Genomic DNA, 21,625 nt, shown 5'->3' with positions numbered 1-21,625 from the left:
GGTATTATCGAAAAGATTTGCTATGAAATTATAATAAAGTACTATCTTCATTTGTAACCTTCAAGTTTCTCTAGTTTAGAGAAATAGAAAAACTTTTATTGTGTACTAAAAAGTGAAGTTAAAATTATTGTTATTTTTGGAGTCGGTGTTGGCCAAGGAAACAATTGTGACTGAACAGTTTGCTACAGTAACTCGGCTGACACCGACTCCAAAAATTCCAATAATTGTAACTGTATTATATTATCGATATTTTTATATTTTTTAGTGCATATTAATTGGTTTTTTTTAAGCCGGCTTTTTTATTTTGTGAGTTTTAGTGAATCTGAAGTACACTAACTTATTTGTCACTTAAAAAAGAATCATCAAAATCGGTAGGCGTGATATTAAGTTATTCGTCCGTTTGTCGCGCACATACTTAATGCAAATTTAAGACTTATATGATTTTCTCATTTATATGATTTTCTCAATAAAAGAAGAATCATCTAAAACGGTTCACCCACTCGAAAGTTATGAGGTAACAAACATAAAAAAATTAATAAAAATACAGTCGAATTGAGAACCTCCTCCTTTCTTCAATTTGAAGTCGGTTAAAAAGCTCCGAACACCTCAAAAACTTTGGAAAACTATATTTTCGCGTTTTCTTTAAGGTAATATTTGCGTCAAATTTGTATTGTACATCAGGATGGTACCAATATTACAAACATGTTTTACAGCTAATTTTTTATTAAAATAAAGTTACATTTCAAGTAGAAATCCATGTCCTACAAAATTAAATACAGATTACGACGACTTTTAATGGGAATACTGAACTAAAATTGACCTTGGATGCGTTTTTATTATACTGCTACACGAGGTGTGCCTCGTGTTGCAATAATAATTAAAATTAATAATAAAAAAATAAAAATAAATAAAACATATAAATAAGGGTAATATTTTTATTAATATTTATAAATAAGAGCACAAATTAGATAGACATACAAAGGCATACAATTTAATAAAAACAAGTGAAAACAAACAATTGACTGAGTTAATTGTTGAAATACCATGTATAGACAGTGTTGATTACTCTGTCACATTACACATACATACATGTCACACATATATAGCTGATATTCCCATATGATACATACTACAAAATTTGCGCTTTCACGGGTAAAAAGTGATGTTAACGAAAAAATGTTTCAAACAAAAGTTGGTTATTTTTTTATAAGGAATATTTTTTCAATTTAAACTTCTGTTCTAGCTGTAACGGTTTACAAGATGGGTCCTACAGACGCAAGACCTAATTGATCTATATTTCTCATTTACGGATTCGACCTCACTTTTTAAGTCCTGAGTACGCTGTACAAATTTCAGCTTGATATCATTTTTTCGTTTTTGAGTTATCGAGTTGACAGACGGGCGGACGGACTGACGGGCAACCAGAAATGGACTAATTAGGTGATTCTATGAACACCTATACCAAAATTTTGTGCGTAGTATCAATATTTTTAAGTGTTACAAACTTGGGACTAAACTAAGTACACCTTGCATAATACATATATGCATGGTATAAAAACTTGGTACTAAACTTAGTATACCTTGCATATTACATATATGCATGGTATAAAAATTATATATACAGTGTGTCACATTTAAGATGAATACACTCTCATATTTTCGTTATTTATCACAGTCATACAGGGTGATGGAATACATTTTTTAAGATACTTAACCGAAATCTGAACTTGAAAGCCAACCTACAACAAATTCTACAAATTGACCAATAAGGCCGATTCTTCCGAAAAAAAACTATTAGAAAAAGTTGCCTAGAATCTTTTTTTATATCCACATACCGATTTTCATTAAAAAATTCGCATTTAAAATTTATTGAAATATATGAATACATAACACTATTAAATTATCAATTTGTCCAGTTTCTACATTCCACAGCACACTAGTTTATTTTTTAGTTTTAAAACTAGTATGCTATGGAATGTAAAAACTGGACAAATTATGAGTGTGGACGAATTTTTAATACGGGTATTTTTTTTTCGATATCTTTAACCATCTCTGACGCTAGGCAAAATATTAATAATCGGCCCTATTTGTCAATTTGTTAGTTGACTGAGTTTTAAAGTTCAGATTTCGGTTAAGTATCTTAAAGAATGTGTCCCATCAGCATGTATGACTAGACAATTTCAAATCGAAATTCTTATAAAGAACGAAAATATGAGTGTCTTCATCTTAAATGTGACACACTGTATATACCACATGTAATTATGAATTAAAAAATTAAAACTGATTCCACAAAAGCTTTCCATTCTCATTTTGAGTTGTTTTGAAAGTAATTTTGAATAGTGATGGAGAAATTTTAAAATTAAAGTTTTTTTTTAAGGAGAAAAGACAAAAAGAATTTATTGCCAATTTTTGTACATTATATATGAGTATCAAAATGTGTTCGTAGTTGTTCCTTAATTCTAATACCATCTTTTATTAATAATTTTGGTATATTCCAAGTTTTTGTTATACCATGTATATATGAAATATACATAGTATATTATTATACCATGTATATATGAAATATACATAGTATATTAAGTTTAGTCCCAAGTTTGTAACGCTTAAAAATATTGATGCTACGAAACAAATTTTGGTATAGATGTTCATAGAATCACCTAATTAGTCCATTGCCGGTTGTCTGCTCGTCTGTCTGTCAACACGATAACTTAAAAACGAGCCACATAGGTCATTTGGGTCTTGGGTCCGTGGAACCCATCTTGTAAACCGTTAGAGATAGAACAAAATTTTAAATGTAAGAAATGTTCCTTATAAAAAAATTAACAACTTTTGTTTGAAACATTTTTTTGTAATCATCACTGTTGACCCACGAGGGCGATAATTAGGTGCAAATTTTATAGTATGTATTAATATGGGAATATTAGTTATGTGTGGCTAGCTATTTAAGAGTGGATATCTTTCTTTATTACGTGACGTCAAAAAACAAACGATTGCGTCATCAACACTGTCTATACATGGTATTTCAACAATTAACTCAGTCAATTGTTTGTTTTCACTTGTTTTTTGTTTAAAGTTTAACAATTATTTTTTTTAGAACGGATTCATAAGCATAATTTCAGAGAAGAGAGTATGTGATTAAAAAAACCCTATTTCTTATGTAAATGTGCAACAAATCTGAGATAAACCATTTGGGAATTTATATATTTTTGTTTATATATTTTATTCTATCAGATACTATCGATGATATTTGAGAAATTGAATTTTTGTTATAGTATTAGATGTTTAGTTCTCCTATATTTTTAAAATTTTTAAATTAAGTCATTTTTTGTGTTTTCGCGATGTTTGCGATCTCTACGTTTTCATGAAAATTTTTCGAAGTTTTTTTTCGTCAAAACATAGATTGTCTCTTTTAAAAATGGATGGTCTAGCTCTGTATGTTTTATTTTTGTACTATAAAATCTTGGGTAATTTCCCACGACTTTAAATGCTCTGTTTTGGATTGATTGTATTTTTTGAATAGTTTTGCACGTAGAACTTCGAATAGAAGCCAAAATTGGTCGTATAATTGTGTTATAAATTAAAATTTTATTTTTTTCACTTAAAATGGATTTAGAGCTGAATATTGGGAATAGAGTTTTAATAAATCTTAGAGATTTTGACTTCATTGATGTGTTTAGTGACAGTTTTGAGTCTAGATATATTCCTAGGTACCTTACGCACTTCGAACCAATATTTGTCTTCTTTTGGTAAAAATAATGGCTTCGGTCTTGTTGGCGTTTATTTTGATTCTCTTGAGTTGAAGGTATTGGATAATTTTCTTGGCTGTGGTGTTCAATCTGTTGCAATGGTGTCAATACGCGAAGATTGAGTATATAGTGCCATGTCGTCCGCATACAAAGGTAGATTTACTTTGGCAGTTTTAGGTATATTGTTTATAAAAAGGTTAAACAGAAGTGGTCCTAAAATGCTTCCCTGGGTTCCACATGCCCCAATAGATCCATTTGTTGAAAATGATTTACCGATATATACTCTTAACTAGCGATTTTTCAGATATGAGTTCAGCAAATGAATTATGTAGTATGTTCTATATCTAACAAGATCATTTCTGTGTACTTATTTAAGTTGAAACCACCCGTAATTAAATCAGTTATTCTTGCAAGTTGCATTACCGTTAAATGATCTCTACGAAAGCCAAATTTTTCCAAAAAACTGACTAGTTGTTTTGCAGTTATTTTTTAAAAAAATTTTTCCAAGACTTTCATTAGGCTGCTGACATCGATAGCTGGTTTACCAGGCTTTTTAATTGGTATTACTTTAGCCATTTTCCAGATATTAGAAAAGTATCCAAATTGTAACATCAGATTAATAAGAGGTGTTAAATGAACTATTGCTTTTCGTGACAAGTTTTTTAGGACTATTAGGTGTATATTGTCGATGCCAGGAGATTTTTTGTTTTTCAAGTTTTTTATAACCGATAGCACCTCTTTCAAAGAGGTCAGGTCTGCGTCTATGGGGTTCCTTTCTATTATAGAAAGATATAATAATAAGTTTAGATTGTTTTTTAATATATTTACTGCTACGGCTTCTAAATCTAGTACGTGATTTATTATAACTGGATTATGTTTTATGTTGCTTTTTATTAGAATGGCAACTTTTCCACCATGCTGAATTCGACCTTCCCTATAAGACATGTAGCCAAGAACAGAGAATTGATTGCTTTCATTCACATTAGCAAACAATATCTATTTTATCAGATATAAATACACTAAAGAGTTTATTTTTCTTATTATTGAGAGAATTTGTTATCACAGTTAAATTAGTTTGGATACCGGGTCACTTTGTGTTCATAGTGTACATTATTTTTGATATGTTGAACATATTGAAAATATTTTTTAGTTCAGATAAAAATGAGGCATTTTCACTTTTAGAGGAGGCACTATTATTATTTTTACTGTTATTTCTGCTTTGAAACCAAAGTGGGGGTTGAGAGCCTTGTTTATAAAAACTGTGAGGTGATAAATTAGGAAAATTATTAAGGTTAATATTAAAATTAAGTGATAAATTAAGTCTAAAGGATTGAGCTCTTTTGGACTCCAGGCGTTTATGATACTCGGCACATTGTCTGTCACTAGAACGATGATTTCCACCACAATAACAACACTTATGCTGTGTCACATTCACTACTTTGCACTCTTCAGATTTAATTCAAATTTATGAGACACGGAGCATAAAACACATTTAGGTTTCATGTTACAATTTAGGGCAGTATGTCTTTATGATTGACATCTGAAGCATTGTGTGATTTCAGATCCATTCCTATACTTTTCCCATGAAATTAAGTACTCGCATACTTTTCTGATTTTTAATACTTCACTTAAGCTGAGTTCTTTTCGAAGGATACAATAAGTAATGGAAATAATATTTTGTTTGACCGGTCTTCGTTGTATTTAAACATTTGTTTAACTTGGCTTACTTTAATGTTCTAGCATTCCAGATCTTCCTTGATTTCGTCAGTCGAGACATTAGGTAATACATTCTTCAATACTATTCAAAGTACCTTATCAGTATGAGAAGTGAACGAATGAAATTCTATATCATTAGATTTGAGCAGTCCACATATTGTTTTATGACCTTCGACGGTTTTTGGACATATAAGAGTTCTTTGAATTTAATGTCGATTTCATTTTTTAAACAAGATTTTATTTGTTTAAGGGTTTTAGAATGGTTTTGGAAATAGGAATAAACTACGATTGGTGAAATTTTTACACAATTTGCTAGTGCCCGAGAAGGATTGGCAGTTCCACCATCACTATTATTATTTTGGCTGTTTTGTAGGTACTTTCTTACTATATCGTTCTCGTCTTCAAAGTCGAGTTGTCGCTTAAAGCTTGAAATTTGTTTTGCGTATTTATTTCAAATTGTGTTTGCTTAGTAGAATAATTGTTTGTTCTTCTCATTTTTGTCTCAAGTCGAGCATCAGGAAAGACTACGTTAAGTTTCAAAGACAAATGTATCACTTAAAATACAACACAAACACACCTGTGTCTCAGAAACACAGGTATAAATTAATACTTTTTTCCACTTTCACTTATTGTTTGATTATTCAATAAACACTTTGTTTATTTTAAAATTTGTTTTGATATTATTACAAAATTAACTAAATAATACTTGATAACAATTAGATTACCTAATAGGTATTAACACTTCGATATTTTTAAATTACTTCGAAATTAACGAGTTTTTTTATAGTTATATAAATAAAGTTATATCATATATTGAGGATATTATTTGTCTTTCTTGATTCGATTACAATAGCTTGGCATTTTCATTTTTTTATAAAAATAAGAAGATTAAGCGAAAAGTTGAATTTTCAAGAAATTTTTCATAAATTCATTCAAAACTTGATATCTTTAAAACAGAAAACATCACTTAATAATATAAAAGTTGTGGTTTATTTTTATGTTTGAATTGTTGTAGGAAAAATGGACATTCCCAAAAATGAGTTTTCGTGGGTAGATTATGCAGTGTTTCTTATAATGTTACTAATATGTTTGTTAATTGGTGTATATTTTGGATTCTTTAAAGTATCTAAAAATGTTAAAGATTATTTAATTGGAAGTAAAGATATGACTGTATGGCCAGTAACAATTTCACTTGTTGTCAGGTATGTTGTTAAATATTATTCAGGATTTGGCATTAATGTTTTTTTATCGGAATTCGGCCCTAAAGGAGCTTACTTTAAACTTTGGAATTGACATTTTTTATTTTGACAATGTTTATCTATCTTTAAATACTAAGAGATAGCAGAAAATGCAAAAATATTTTCAAGGAAACTCGATACATTTATCGCAATTTAAAAAATTTGTAATTACTTTCAATAAGTGTATGATTATACAATTTTAAACTATACAAGTTAACTTGTAATTATAAATTTTTAAATTGCAATGTTATGTTTCTTGAATTGCCTTGAAAATGTGTAAACCTATTTGTACTATTTGCTGTATGGCTATTTTGTATTTGTAAAGGATGATCCAAAATTAACGCAAGTTATTTTGGACAAAAGTACAGTATTTTTAAATAAAAGTTGCAAATTTTTATAAATATGCAGTCATATAGGGTTATGTGTGGAAGAGCATATCAGGTAAAATTAATACTTTTCAGATAAAATTTGAAGGTCTGAATGGTACATATAAACCATTATGTCCAAATTTTTCTTGGCCATGTTACGTTGACCTTAATTACGTTGATACAGCTCTGCATTTCTTCTCTCAAGACGTAAGTGATCGCGCATTAGTTCATAAACATCACACATTAAAAAAACTCCAAAGAAAAAAAACGAGTGTGATTTAGATCACACGTCTGAAGTAAAACTTCTTAGAACAAATATAATTTATAAGATAATTGAATAAAAAAAACAATATAAATATAATTTATAAGATTATTGAGTAATAAAAAAAAAATTTAATATACATTTTTCTAAACAGGGTATTTTAACAATTAACTCAATTGTTTGCTTTCACCTGTTTTAGCATAGTTTCTGGTATATCATTTTTGGGATTACCCGCTGAAATTTATGTGTTTGGTATACAATATTTTTATTTAATATTGAATGATGTATGGTTGGGAATCATTGGTAATTATATATATTTACCAGTTTTTATGGATTTGCGATTAACTTCCAATTATGAGGTTTGTTGTATTAAGGAACTTATCACAATAATTAATTTATTAAATAATCTATTTTTATTATGTATACTTGCCGACAAAAAAAGGCGACACTTCTTTATAAATCAGATATTTTGATGGTTGAAAAATACACATTTTTTAATATGCTTAGTGCAAACAAATATATCTGATGTATTTTTATTAACCGCAAGTATACAAAGAGATCAATTATGCCCAGGAACGGGTTAAAAACTGTAAAGAGCCTGGGCAATAAAGTTGTGGAAGCTTCTAAATATTATTTAAATGAGTTAATTCGATACTCGTTTTAAAATTTCATTCCGAAAATTTATTTAAAGATGGCTGCCTTCACTTTAATTGATATTGGCGGTCCCTAATTATCATTCAAACAAGCCCTTAGTTTTTTTAAACTTCGGAGCTCTCAGATTCTCTTGAGTAGATCCGGCACTAAGTGCACCAATAATACCATTTAGATCAAATTTATTTTCATGAAGTCTTTTTTTTTTTTTTTTAGTATTTAGAACTACGGTTTGATAAGTCTTTACGACGACTTGGATCTATTTTATTCATTATTTATATGGTATGTACATTTAAATAAGAGAACTCGATTCAATAATTATTTAGATAATTGAATGTATTTATTGTTGGAGTATTATTTTTATAGATATTATGGCTTCCTTGTGTAATACATGTTCCAGCATTGGCTCTTAATCAAGGCAAGTTTTACAAACTTTACTCAAATTAAATTTTCCATTTATTTTCCATGACTATGCACCCGCTTATACATATATGTAAGTTACACTAACCGAGAGAAAAATATTGTTACTTGTATTACAGCTTTAATGATGTATATACGTAACTTATACATATTTAACGATTACAACTCTTCCTACTTTTTTAATCTTAATATCTCAGAAACGGTGGCTCTTAGGAAAAAAAAGTATTGAGACATTATTATATATAATTATCTGATCTACAATTTTTTTCTGAGCTAGTTTTATGATAAAACTTACCGTTTTGCTGAAAATCACGAAAAACCCGATTTTTTAACTTTTGACCGCGCGTAAAATTTTTTCAACGTCTCGGCTCGATGAGGACCTTTAGATTTCATTCATGAAGCTGAGTGCGAATTATTGTACCTTCAATCATATTTATTTTGACCGAATCAAATACTTTATTCGTAAATAGTGTCTGGACTTAAAGTGCCTCACCTACCCATCAATGCTTCATTGAGATACCTGCTGAGTACCATACATTTTGTAATCTGGATATCTGTTTTAATAATAATAATAATGGGGTTTAACCTCCGTTTCTCTGACATATACGCCTATAACAGAGGCCACCCACACCATTATTTGTTAATCTTTATTTATTCATTTACAAACATATTTTACAATTACATTTTTGATGTGGGTGGAGTCGGTTACTACGTTCTTATCCAAGCGACGACAATGTGATCAATTCTACCGCCCCCATTAATTGTATATTGTTCACACTGCCGCTGCCTCGATTCGAACCCGCAACCTAAGTCTAAGTAGACAAACGATCGGAAGACTAGCGCTTAGACCTCTCGCCCATTTAGGCTCACCGGATATCTGTTTTAATAAAACAAATTTTTCGAAATTATGGATTGACCCTCAGATTTAGCCATTCTTATTAATCCCTCTTGCAAATGTTCATTTATTACATGTATTTGTATCTTACAAGTAAAATAGTTACTTTTTAAAATAAAGTAAATTTCAACAGCTTGAAATACAAATTAACTTTCAAAATATAAAATGACACTAAAAATTATCCGTATACAGTACAATAGTTATTTATGCAATCGTTCAAATCTATTTGTGAAATATTTTGCAAATATCACAAAAATTAAATTGATCTGAGGTACTCAGAGGTATCCCATGAAGCATTTACGGGTTAATATCTAATTTAGCTACTGAACTGTAGTCTTGTATTTTGAACTACAGACAAATTACTCCCTATTGAACGGCATAAACTAAGTGTAGCAAAGATAAAGGAAAAGACAGTTTGAGTATTTGTACCAGCAGATTTGCCAAGGGCTTATTTTATCTCTTTTATACCGACGCCGAATGCGACGTGAAGTTCAAAACTATTAAAGAATACTGCCAAACTTTAATATGAAATTTTATGTATCCTGAAACCCCTAATAATTAAAGGCCACTGTTTTACAGTAACTGGAATAAATACGCATACCATAACACCAATTATTTGCGCAGTTTGTATTTTCTACACTTCCATGGTAATTATTAAAAAGGTTTTCTGTAATCCAAGGAAAAAAGCTAATTTTAAAATATTTAATTTTAGGGTGGAATTCGTGCTATTATATGGACCGATTTCCTTCTAGCATTTTTAATGGTATGCTCAATGTTATTGGTGTTAATCAAAGCGACATGGGAAGTTGGTGGAGTGGGAACAGTTGTCGAGCGTAATATGGCTAGCGGAAGATTGGAATACCCAGAGTAATTACTTATTAATTTATTAATTAAATTTTACTTATCAAGACAGTGCCAAAGAAATATATAAAGACAGTACCAAAGAAAATCGTTATATGGAAAACATCGAAGAAATATTTGTCAAGCATAACTTATGCGGTTGTTCGGTTTTTAGGAAACAAAGTTCGTTATATGAATAAATTATAATTTAACTAAAAGAGCATGCTTTTACATTACAAAGAGAATTGGGGCGAAAAATCGATCTAGCTAGGTTTTATTTTTAGAAAACATCGTTTAATATGACTCTTCTTGACATCTATTGGCGACGAAATAAAGTAAATTGTCGGGACATTCAATTTGCTATTTGTGTAGAGACATTTTAAATTGTTCTTATATTATTGATAAAATTTGTGCCTTTGTGCCTCAAAAAACAGGTACTAATAGTTTTAATTTTTATGTACAATTCAAAGCGTGAGGTGCACTCCACGACCTTAATAATACAATTAAAATTACTATCCACTTTTTAGTATAATAAAGCATGTTTTTTAAGTTTTCTTCTACTATAACTTATTTTCTTATTTTTTACACTCGGTAAGTTAAAGATCGGCTACAAAATAGAATAAAAAAGATCTTTTATTACCTACTTGCTCATGAGAAGCGGGTGCCATAGCCACAGCCCCATCTCGTCGTCGAGATTAATATTTATACTTCTAGATAATATTATAGAAATACTAAAGAGAGTTTCTCGAGTTAAAAAGACAATTAGAAGTAGATTTAAATTGACTTCTAAGATTTTATTACATTGTTAGCTCCAAGTGATGCTAATATAAATATGTGAAAAACAGAACAATCCAGCCTCATACATTATGTTTACCATATATTCCGTTTTCATATACGTGATTGCACATATATATAACGATTTTTTGCTAGAAGTACTTTTTGCAATATAAATAAAATTTTATCGTTGTTTTTCTTCAGCATGGAATTAAGTTTAACCAAACGACTAACATTTCCTACAATATTAATTGGAGGAACTTTTAATATCATCAGTGATGGAATGATTACTCAAGTTATGATGCAAAGATACATGTCATTGCCCACCCTAAAAGACGCTAAAAAGTATGTTCCATGTATGTGAAGACTTACATTATTACAAAAGCATTATGTAAGGACCTTTATGTGGAACTTTAACTACAAGTTGATTTATTTTTAGGGTAACATGGTTGTTTTTTGTAATTAGAACACTCTTTATGGGATTATGTGCTTGCGCAGGCCTTGTTATATATGCAACTTATTTCAATTGCGATCCGGTTTCAACGAATGTAATAACAAAAATGTCTAATATTTGGAAAATATAAAAAAGTAATTAGAATTTATTTGCAGGTTGTATCTGCAAAAGATCAACTTTTACCATTACTAGTTGTTGATACTTTAAAAGATTTCCCTGGCGCAGCTGGATTATTTTTAGCTGGTGTTTTCAGTGCATCTCTGAGTTCTTTATCGGGTGGTTTAAATTCATTAGCTGCGGTGATTTTGGAAGATTGCGTTAAGCCTGTTTTTACACAATTGAGTCAAAAACAAGAACAAATTATTGTCAAATCAGTGGTTTTGGTTACAGGAGTTGTTATAGTTGGATTAGCTGTAATAGTAGCAAAAATGGGACAAATATTACAAGTATTACAAAATTATTTTAAAGTCTGGTTTATTATTTTGAATTTTCATTTTTTTTTTCTAGTTATACGTAACTTTAGAATCCATTTCATTTGGCCCTTTGCTCGGTATGTTTACTTTGGGTATTCTATTTCCATGCGCAAATTCTAAGGTAAGTTCATATATTCCCTCATATATTTATTAGACTCTTGGATTAAGAAGATGTTATTAGTCAATTGGCAATTATCCAGATAAGTCTCTACCATATTTATGGTTTACCTCTAGGTTTATAAAGTTCTTTCCCACATGGACTACGCCTACGATCAAAGTCGATCTTTAGGCAGTTTTAAGATAAAAAATAGAATTTATCTAAACGCAAGTTGACCATTTCTGTTGTATGTTGTTGGATTCGTTATCTGTCTTTTCACCCAGCCACTCTCTTTACCAGATAGCTTAATTACATGTAATGACATTCTAGGGAGCATTTTATGCAGGTTTGAGTGGACTATTCTTTATGGGATGGATTGGTGGTCAATCCATGATAGCATCATCAAATATACATTACCCGGAGAAACCTGTTTTCACTGATGGTTGTACATTTAATATTACAGAGCCTTTAGGCCCACCTCCAACACTGGACGACTACGATGAGACGTAAACATTACTTAGTTTAATATTTCAAAGACAAAATCATAATTTTTTTTAAATTTTTGCAGGAATGTATTCTTTATGTATCGAATAACATTCGTATTGTACACGACAATGGGTACAATATTTACAATAGTCATTGGTTTAATAATAAGTTACTTTACTGGTTTCAATAAAATTGAGGATGTGAATCCTTTACATTTAGCACCGTTCTTGAGACCAAAAATTGTTGATACGAAGGCATTTGATAATAAACGGCCATACGTTGAGGTATTAGATAGTATAATAATCTTTATCATTCTACTCGTTATTTCATTTACTCAAGAAAATTCTTCGTTGAGGTTAATTAATCTCAATTAAAGAGTTAATTTTTCGAAAAAAAAAACGTTTTGTATAATTTATATTTTATAACTTTCAGAAAGCCGATTCAAATATCTGTATGGAAGAAGTAGTTGATTTATTGAACAAAAGAAATAATTCAAGTTGTAAAGAAAAAGAAAAGTACAACACATGAACGAAAGAAAAAATAGATTTGTGTTGATTTCTGGTAAACTATATATGTAGTCAAAATATCTTATACCAAATTTTCCATTTACAGACTGTTTATACAGACTGATTTTTTAATTTAAAAAATGTCCTCTATCTCTTTCTATTTGGAGATTTTTAATGCAATGCAATTTCCAATGTTCTGAAAATATGGTGAGGTGTTAAAATCAAAGAAAACTAGCTGTGAACTACCCGTTTTGCTTGGCAAGCAACTGCAATTTTTAATACAAAGATTAATATAATATAAAGTGAAGGCATTTGAATAGTTGGAGTATTGATGATTGAAGAGCAATATCTATATTATCAAATTTATAAGCATCACTTGCACACAATATATTATATATTTTTGTAGTTGCGTGGTATTGTAAAGCCAAAAATTGCTCATAACTTGACTACAAAGCATATATTTGGTTTTTGTATATAACGTGCAATAAACCAACCTTCACTTTATATGCCGTCACTATCCTCGTTTTGTTCACAATTTCGTTTAACCTATAAAATTATCAAAGTTTCCCTACTATTTTATGCATGAACATTTCTCTTTAATCACTCTATCTATTAAGGTGATTATAAACCTTAAGTATTGTAGAAAAGTTTTGGTTTATTGCACGGTACATACATATAAACCAAATACATGCTTTCATCATTGAAAATTTGCAGGTAGTTTCAACTAGTGAGCCTCATGAAAAATTTTTTCGAAAAACGAAAACAAAATTTAGTTTTTTTTTTAAATTCTTCGAAAAGTTTTAAAATTTTCGAAAAGTACATAAGTATTATATATTTGTTAGTCTTTTCAATTTATCTAATTTATTAAAAATAATACAAGCACTCATATTCAACATTTTTCATACAAGGTATTTCAGCAATTAGTTCAGTCAATTGTTTATTTTCACTTGTTTTTCATAATTTTGTATTTTTTATTTTATATTTCAATAAAATTGAATCTTTAAAAATTTTTTTTATTTAATTTTTTTTTAAATGAAAAAGTGATTTCCTTAAACTTCCTTTTATTACGTAAATTTGGTCTTTTTTTTGATGGATTTTTATTTATGCAACAAATTACAAGTTGGAAATAACAATTGTTTATAAAAAATTAACACGTTCCAGCCTTGTGTAATACCAAGCCAAACGTGACAATTTTTTATCTACCATTTACTCGTTCTACGACAATTCGTCTATATAATAAATAAAACTTGAATTTTATTTATTTTTTGTCACGAAATAATACCTTTATTATTTTTACCTCTATAAATAAATAATGCATCTTTTCAGTTTTGACCACTTTGTTTTCAAATAGGTAAATCATATACAAAACGATAAGAAACTGCTTTAGAAGAAGTATAATTTTTTGAGACAATTCCTATAATTTTTGGATTCACTATTCTCACTTGAAAATTTGACTTAATGTACAAATTTGCTCAATGCCTGTTTCTTTATATTTACCCCTTTTTCACACTAAAATATAACTTCGAGTCGACGTAGTTTTTGTGTACAGAAATTCTCCAAAGCTTATAAATAAGAGCTACATTTTATTTAGAAATCGCATTTTTAAAGGATGTTTATTAAAATTTGAAAGAGAACGCAGTCGAAATTATCCATAATCCATGTTTGGAGTGCCGAACCTGCGGTTCAGATAACAGGCCCACAACTTGAATTTATAGAATTTAGATCGTCATTGGTTATTGTAGGGACTTTGAAATGAAAAGGATCAATATTTGTGAAAAGGCACTACGGTGAATTAAGGAGACTAAAAAAAAAATGGAGAAACAAGATTTTGGTGACGGTACCAATCAATGGCAAAGGATAGGACAGGGGATTTATAGAGACAAAACAAATATTTTTTTGCTGTTAATTGGATTAGAATCTTCTTCATCAACGGTTACTTGACCAAATATTTTTGATAGTTAATGCAAATAAATATCTTAAAATGTTCGAAAATATTCGATGAGTTGAATACTAATTTTAACGTCCGAAGATAGTTTAACACATCACGCGATGTATTCTATACATGCAGGTCATAAAAAAAATTGATTATTTAGTAATTTAATATACCTCGGATAATAATTCTAATGATGAAACTAATCTATTCTAATACTAATGAAACTAATCTTAAATACTATTTGTAGACAAACAGATCAATTCACAACCTCGAAAAAGTAAGATCTTTGGTAAAGCGAACTCGTGTGAACAAATTAACACTCAGTTTAAAAGTAATGCACAATTTGAATTGTTAAATAAAATGGATATCCCAAAAAATGTATTTACTTGGCCAGATTATGTAGTATTTCTTTCAATGGTCTTAATATGTTTTTTAATTGGGGTATATTTTGGCTTCTTTAAAGTATCAAAAAATGTTAAAGATTATTTAATTGGAGGTGAAGACATGACAATATGGCCAGTGGCAATTTCACTTGTTATGGGGTAAGTCGAAAATTGCTTTTGAAATTTTGAATTAAAATTGTTATGATAGTTTTAGCTGGAATTCGTCTATTATTAACTCAACTGCAACGAAATCTCGTTACTACGGCAGTTTTTCGGGCTTTTTTTCGGGCTGTTCTAATAAATAAAAGTAGAAGGCTTCTATATAATTCATTTGTTCTTTAAGTTTATTATATTTATTAATATATTTAATTTCTTTTTAGCTACCTCTCTGCCATAACATTTTTGGGAGGCCCTGCTGAAGTTTATACATTTGGTATACAATTTTTTTACATAGTATTAAACGACATATGGGTGGGATTTATTGGTAATTATATATACTTACCAGTTTTTATGGATTTACGATTAACTTCATCTTATGAGGTTCGTGATATCAAAGAGCTTTATTTTACCCAAAACTTGTTTAACTTAAGACGTTTGATGTTTAATTTACATTTTCTCGTATTAAATGATATACGTTGAGTACACTTCTATACAGTGTGTTCATTTCAAAAGTATCCACCCTCAATACCTCCTGACATGATGTGAATAATGTTTTGGATGAAAACACGTCAATTTAGGTATCGAGGGAGAAATTGAAAAAAAAAAATGAAATCTATCGATTGGTTCTCAAGATAGACTACACAGAAGATGAAAGTTATCCATCCTTAATAACTCTTGACCTGGTGTGCTTATTGTTTTGAATCAAAATACGTCGATATAGATATGAATGGGGAAGCTCAAAAATGATACCTAAAAAATTTTAGGTTTCATTCCCCCATCCCCACCCACCCCAACTTTGAAATTATAAATGGCACTCCTGCCTTGTAATACCTCATTTGAAAGGGCATACAATTCTCTCTTCAGCCATGACAAAAAAATGCAATCGATTAAATGGTTTTTTAGATAAACTACACTGAAGATGGAAGGTATGAATTCCATTTTCTGGGTAGTCATCTATCTTAAGAACCAATCAATCGATTTCATTTTTTTTTATCGAAGTTGAAGATAAAATTGTATGCCCTTTCAAATGAGGTATTACAAGGCAGAGATCCCATTTAAAATTTCAAAGTTGGGGTGGTTGGGAGTGAACGAGTAAAACCTAAATTTCTCTAGTTACCATTTTTGAACTTACCCTCGATATCTAAATCGACGTGTTACAGTTATTAAGAGTCAATTCTTTTGAAATGAACACAGTGCATAATAGATTAGATTTCTGTTAATTTCCAGTATTTAGAACAACGATTTGATAAATCTTTGCGACGACTTGGATCATTTTTATTCATTATCACTCAGGTATGTTAACAAAATTGAATCTGATTTACGGTCCTTTTCTATGCGTTGATAGCCTCTTAATATGTGTCGTTAATTTTTTCAGGTATTAAGGCTACCAATTGTAATATATGCACCAGCAATGGCTCTAAATCATGGTAAGTTGTTCCACTTCAACTACAACAAAGTACCTATCTAAGTGTTATATTTTAATTATTTCTTTCGTTTAAGAATTATACCTTAGAATTTACTTTTGTCTAAAATGAGTTAAGCAAATACTTTAGCGATTCAAATGGGTATCTTTTACTTCTATGATGCCCTTTTTGAATGGTAGGTATGCCTCTATTCAATGGATAATATTATGAAGATTTCATACTAATTTTGATTTCATTAAATTATCGTTTTCCTTAAAGACTTTTCCAAACTAAACCAATTTCGAAGATCATCGCCAATTTTTTAGTTTCTGCGAGTACGGAACTAAACTCGCACTTGAAACCTAAGCTAAGAACACTCTCTATTAAATTACTTTTCAAACGAAACCAAAAAAATCAAAATCGGTTCATCCGCTTAGGCGCTACGATGCCACAGACAGATAGACACACACACATATGGCGGTCAAACTTATAACACCCCTTTTTTTAGTTCGAAGGTTAAAAATAGGATGATGATACAGCAAAATTAAATTTCTGGATTTTTATGGCATCAAGTTCCAAAAAAAGATTTTTTTATAAGTTTATAAGACTTATAAGAATATATTATAATATCAGATATGACATCCTATATTCTTTCGAAGTGTCTAAAATGGTTATACAAAAAATTGTTATACTTTTTGTTTTAGTAACTGAAATAAATACAAATATCTTAATCCCAATTGTCTGCGCAGTTTGTATTTTTTACACTTGCGTGGTAATTATTAAAATGATTTTTCTTACTTATTCTTAATATTGATCTAACTATTTGTGAAAAATATCTATTTTAGGGTGGAATTCGGGCTGTAGTATGGACCGATTTCCTCCAAGGATTTTTAATGATATGTTCATTATTATTGGTATTAATTAAAGCGACATGGGATGTTGGCGGATTGGGAACGGTAATTGAACGTAATGTAGCCACTGAGAGGCTAGAATATCCGGAGTAAGAGTTAATTTTGCCGATTATATTAATAGTGACAGTAGATTTCCAGTTGTTTATTAGTCACGTTATAGTCAAGACGTAAACTTATAGTAACTTCTTCACTTGGTAACTAAAAACAGCAATTAAAATCCAATAAAATATTTCTAGCACCCATATATTGAAAGGGACGCTACAAAATTGCAGTAAATAAGAGCTTAGATGAATTCTTGATGCAAATCTGTAAAAAGTTTTTGTAAAAATTGTAATATAATTGAGATACCTATACTCATTAAATTTTTTCAGCATGGAATTAAGTTTAACCAAACGATTAACATTTCCTGCTACAGTGCTTGGAGGTACATTTATTTTCATCAATGATGGAATTATTAAACAGTTGAGGATGCAAAGATATATTGCTTTACCCACCCTAAAAAAGGCTCAAACGTATGCACCTATGATTTATTTTTTTATTGTACTATTTCAATCCTGGCCCTTTCTTTAGAAGAATATTCAAGCAATCCTTAATTTTTTAGATATTTTTTAAATATGCTAATCAATGAAAAAGGTCACTACGAAGGTATTATTATTCACTCTTATATCATGGCATTTTTATCATCTTACACCCTAATACTGCGGCTGCACATGGCAGCGAACCCCAAACAGCAACGTATATGTAGGCATGTGTAGAGACAGATAAATAACATCGCATAATGTTATACAATACTGTTTGGTATTTGCCTCTTTTCATTAATGTTTGGTATTCGCCTTTGTATCTAGCCGTAACTTTTCTTGTTTTCCTGTTTATAGGACATATTGGATATTTTCAATACTAAAGTCGATCTTTATGGTATTATGTGCTTATGGAGGACTTGTTGCTTATGCAACATATTTTAATTGCGACCCTGTTTCAACAAAGGTAAAAAATACTGTTCATTTTAAGATTAAAAAAATATTACATTAAAAGAATTTATTTTCAGATTGTGTCTACAAAAGATCAACTTTTACCATTACTAGTTCTTGACACATTAAAAGATTACCCTGGTGCATCAGGATTATTTTTATCTGGTGTTTTCAGTGCTTCTTTGAGTACTTTATCAAGTGCCTTGAATTCTTTGGCAGCTGTTTTATTGGAAGATTGTTTTAAGCCTATTTTTAAGCAATTAACCCCAAAACAGGAAGAAATTATTGCAAAAACTGTCGTTTTTGTCATCGGATTTATTTCAATTGGACTTGCATCTATGGTAGAAAAGTTAGGAGGAGTATTTCAAGTATGCATATTTCAGAAGAAAAATTTTTATCCTTTTATTTTTTACTAATATGCTTGTAGTTAAACGTTACTGTTGGATCAATTTCTACGGGGCCCTTGCTTGGTGTGTTTACTTTGGGAATTCTATTCCCATGGGCAAATGCAAAGGTAGGAAATATTACTATATATTTATACAATATGTCTCAAAAGTCTTTAACCACCTTTTTAATGCTTCCAAGGTTAATCAGATACAGAAAAATGTTTCAAACATCGCTTGTAGGTATGTATCAACGGGGGCATCTCGTAGGCAACTGGCATTGTACCTTGACTTTCAAGAACAGATGGAGGTCACTCTTCGCAGATGAGAGATGGAAGACCACTTAAAATTAGAAAAATTTTCCTTATAAAATTACGATCTTTCTTTACTTGAAGTAATAATCTTGGAAATCTGTCAAAATTTTGCCTTTTTATTTCGGTTTTTAGGGAAGTTTTAGAAAAACCGCACCGGGACATTCAAAAGAGCACTCCGAAAACTTATCTCATGACGAAACAGAGTTTCAAATTTAGAAGGCATTTTCATGTATAAATCGCTTTTTACATTCTATTTCTGCCGAATCTATTCATATTTCGAATAAAATGTTAGCTAAGTAAAATCTCTCAAACTCAAAGTGATCTTCTCTCTTACCAGTAACGAAAACAAGTTGACCGTTAACTGACCTTCAATTCAAGATTCAATCCAAAGAGCCTATGAGATGCCTCTCTTTGTTTTACGATCAATTTTTTCAAGAAACAATTTCAATTTTTTGAGTCTGATTTACCTTAGAAGAAAGAACTCATTAATGAACTTTTACGATATATTTCTTAAGCTTAAGTTTGACCTTTTAAGAGTATAAAATTACTATTCGCCATTAATTGTTCTATTTTAGGGAGCATTTTACGCGAGTCTTAGTGGTCTATTCTTTATGAGTTGGATTTGTTTTGGCGCACAATCAATGGTAGCCTCGGGATATGTCCGTTATCCAATAAAACCAGTTTTCACAGATGGGTGTACATTTAATATTACAGAGCCTTTGAGCATCCCGCCAACAAGGGATGGCTACGATGATACGTAAAAAATTTTTTAACATTTCAAAATCAAAATAATAACAATTCTCTTTTTGCAGCAATGTATTCTTCTTGTATCGAATATCGTTTATGCTGTACCTTGCAATTGGAGGCATATTTACAATTATCTTTGGTTTAATAATAAGTTACTTCACTGGCTTTAATAAAATTGAAGATGTGAATCCTTTACATTTAGCACCATTTTTGAGACCAAAAACTATTCAAAATATTCCATCAGAAAATAAACGACAGTATAAAGAGGTACTAGATATTAATAGGCAATATCTAAGAACAATTTCATTTTCCATAAGTCTGGGTTTTGTGTTTAAGCCACGTAGAACTAGAAAATGAAACAGGAAAGTTCTGCCTGATGGCTATACACAATTTTAGGTTCCAGAGCTTTTCCAAATTTATAAAAAATAGAAGGTTGCAAATTTGTAGTTAGCTTCGAATTGTTGATTTATTGATCCTAATTTCAAGGCAGTCCGATCCAATAATATTAAGGATACTCTAAAGCAAGGGTAAAAAAATGCCTTTATCAATTCTTCCTTCTTTCGGTTCCATGGACTCCAAGTAGCTTGCATAAAAAAGAACTTGTGCTCTCTTTAGATGAAATTGTAACATTTGAAAAACGTACATTTTATGAAAATTCTTTAAGCTCGGATTTTTCGTAACTTTTACTGGGCTTCGAGTTCCAGAATCTGTCTTGCCAAAGATCAGTTTATTGGCATCAATGTTTCTTTAAAGAAAGTTGTAAGGTCTTGCAGAAAGTAATTAAATTTTGTAACTTTCAGAAATTCGATTCAAATACATGCATGGAAGAAGCTGTGAATTTGTTAAACAAGAAAAAAGATCTAAGTAGAAAGGAACAAGAAAGTCGTCCAAACTAAAAAGCAATCGAAGAACAATCGAAAAAATCATTATAAATCAAATTAATTTTTTAACTATAAATCAGAAAAACACAATTCATATTTGAAAATTTTTTTTTATTAAACATAAAAACGAAATTAAATTATTATTTTTATAGCATAAACGAATAAATTATTTTCATCAGGAAACTTGATTTTAAATTTAATTTCTAATTTTTCCTGTATGTAAATCAAATTCTGTTTTCAGAACGGGTTTTTTTTTTTAATATTCTATGCATAAGTAAGAGGAAATACTTACACAATGTTTTACAATAAATTTTCCGACCAATATATAATAAACGAAGACCGTAATAAGCGCACATTTTACGGCAAGTATTGAAGAAAATTGTAAGCACAGAATAACGTAAATAAAAACGGGCGGATTCTTGGAATTTAAAAAATAAAACGCTTTTTACAAAAACGAAAAAATCAATTTTTACAAAAACTTATTTATTTCTAATATTTCCTCAATATACATATTTGCAAAAATGCTATTCTTAGACTTATCAAGGGCCAAATTTTCAGCAAGTTTCGTTTAAAATATATTTGTTTCAAAGAAATACAATCGATTAAAAACAATACCA

General features: G+C 29.8%; 2 protein-coding genes across 2 annotated transcripts; both read left to right on the top strand.

Annotated features, from left to right (window-relative positions):
• Positions 1-6,536: 6,536 nt before the first annotated feature.
• Positions 6,537-12,948, top strand: LOC123292874 (sodium-coupled monocarboxylate transporter 1-like). The gene is made up of 13 exons (XM_044873587.1): positions 6,537-6,664; positions 7,530-7,689; positions 8,198-8,263; positions 8,348-8,399; positions 9,876-9,943; positions 10,009-10,163; positions 11,115-11,255; positions 11,350-11,458; positions 11,520-11,810; positions 11,872-11,958; positions 12,265-12,440; positions 12,503-12,704; positions 12,853-12,948. Exons 1-13 carry the CDS (start codon positions 6,537-6,539, stop codon positions 12,946-12,948), a joined length of 1,731 nt encoding a protein of 576 aa, XP_044729522.1.
• A 1,790-nt stretch (positions 12,949-14,738) lies between these two features.
• Positions 14,739-21,023, top strand: LOC123292873 (sodium-coupled monocarboxylate transporter 1-like). Its single transcript, XM_044873586.1, has 14 exons — positions 14,739-14,763; positions 15,107-15,401; positions 15,623-15,782; positions 16,629-16,694; positions 16,777-16,828; positions 17,509-17,576; positions 17,650-17,804; positions 18,087-18,227; positions 18,591-18,699; positions 18,761-19,051; positions 19,111-19,197; positions 19,956-20,137; positions 20,193-20,394; positions 20,928-21,023. Exons 1-14 carry the CDS (start codon positions 14,739-14,741, stop codon positions 21,021-21,023), a joined length of 1,929 nt encoding a protein of 642 aa, XP_044729521.1.
• The last annotated feature ends 602 nt before the right edge of the window (positions 21,024-21,625 follow it).

The sequence above is a fragment of the Chrysoperla carnea genome, chromosome 2, assembly GCF_905475395.1.
Source record: "Chrysoperla carnea chromosome 2, inChrCarn1.1, whole genome shotgun sequence".
Classification (NCBI taxonomy): Eukaryota; Metazoa; Arthropoda; class Insecta; order Neuroptera; family Chrysopidae; genus Chrysoperla; species Chrysoperla carnea.
Note: the sequence above shows the minus strand (reverse complement) of the source record. Positions and strands in the feature narration are given on the sequence as shown.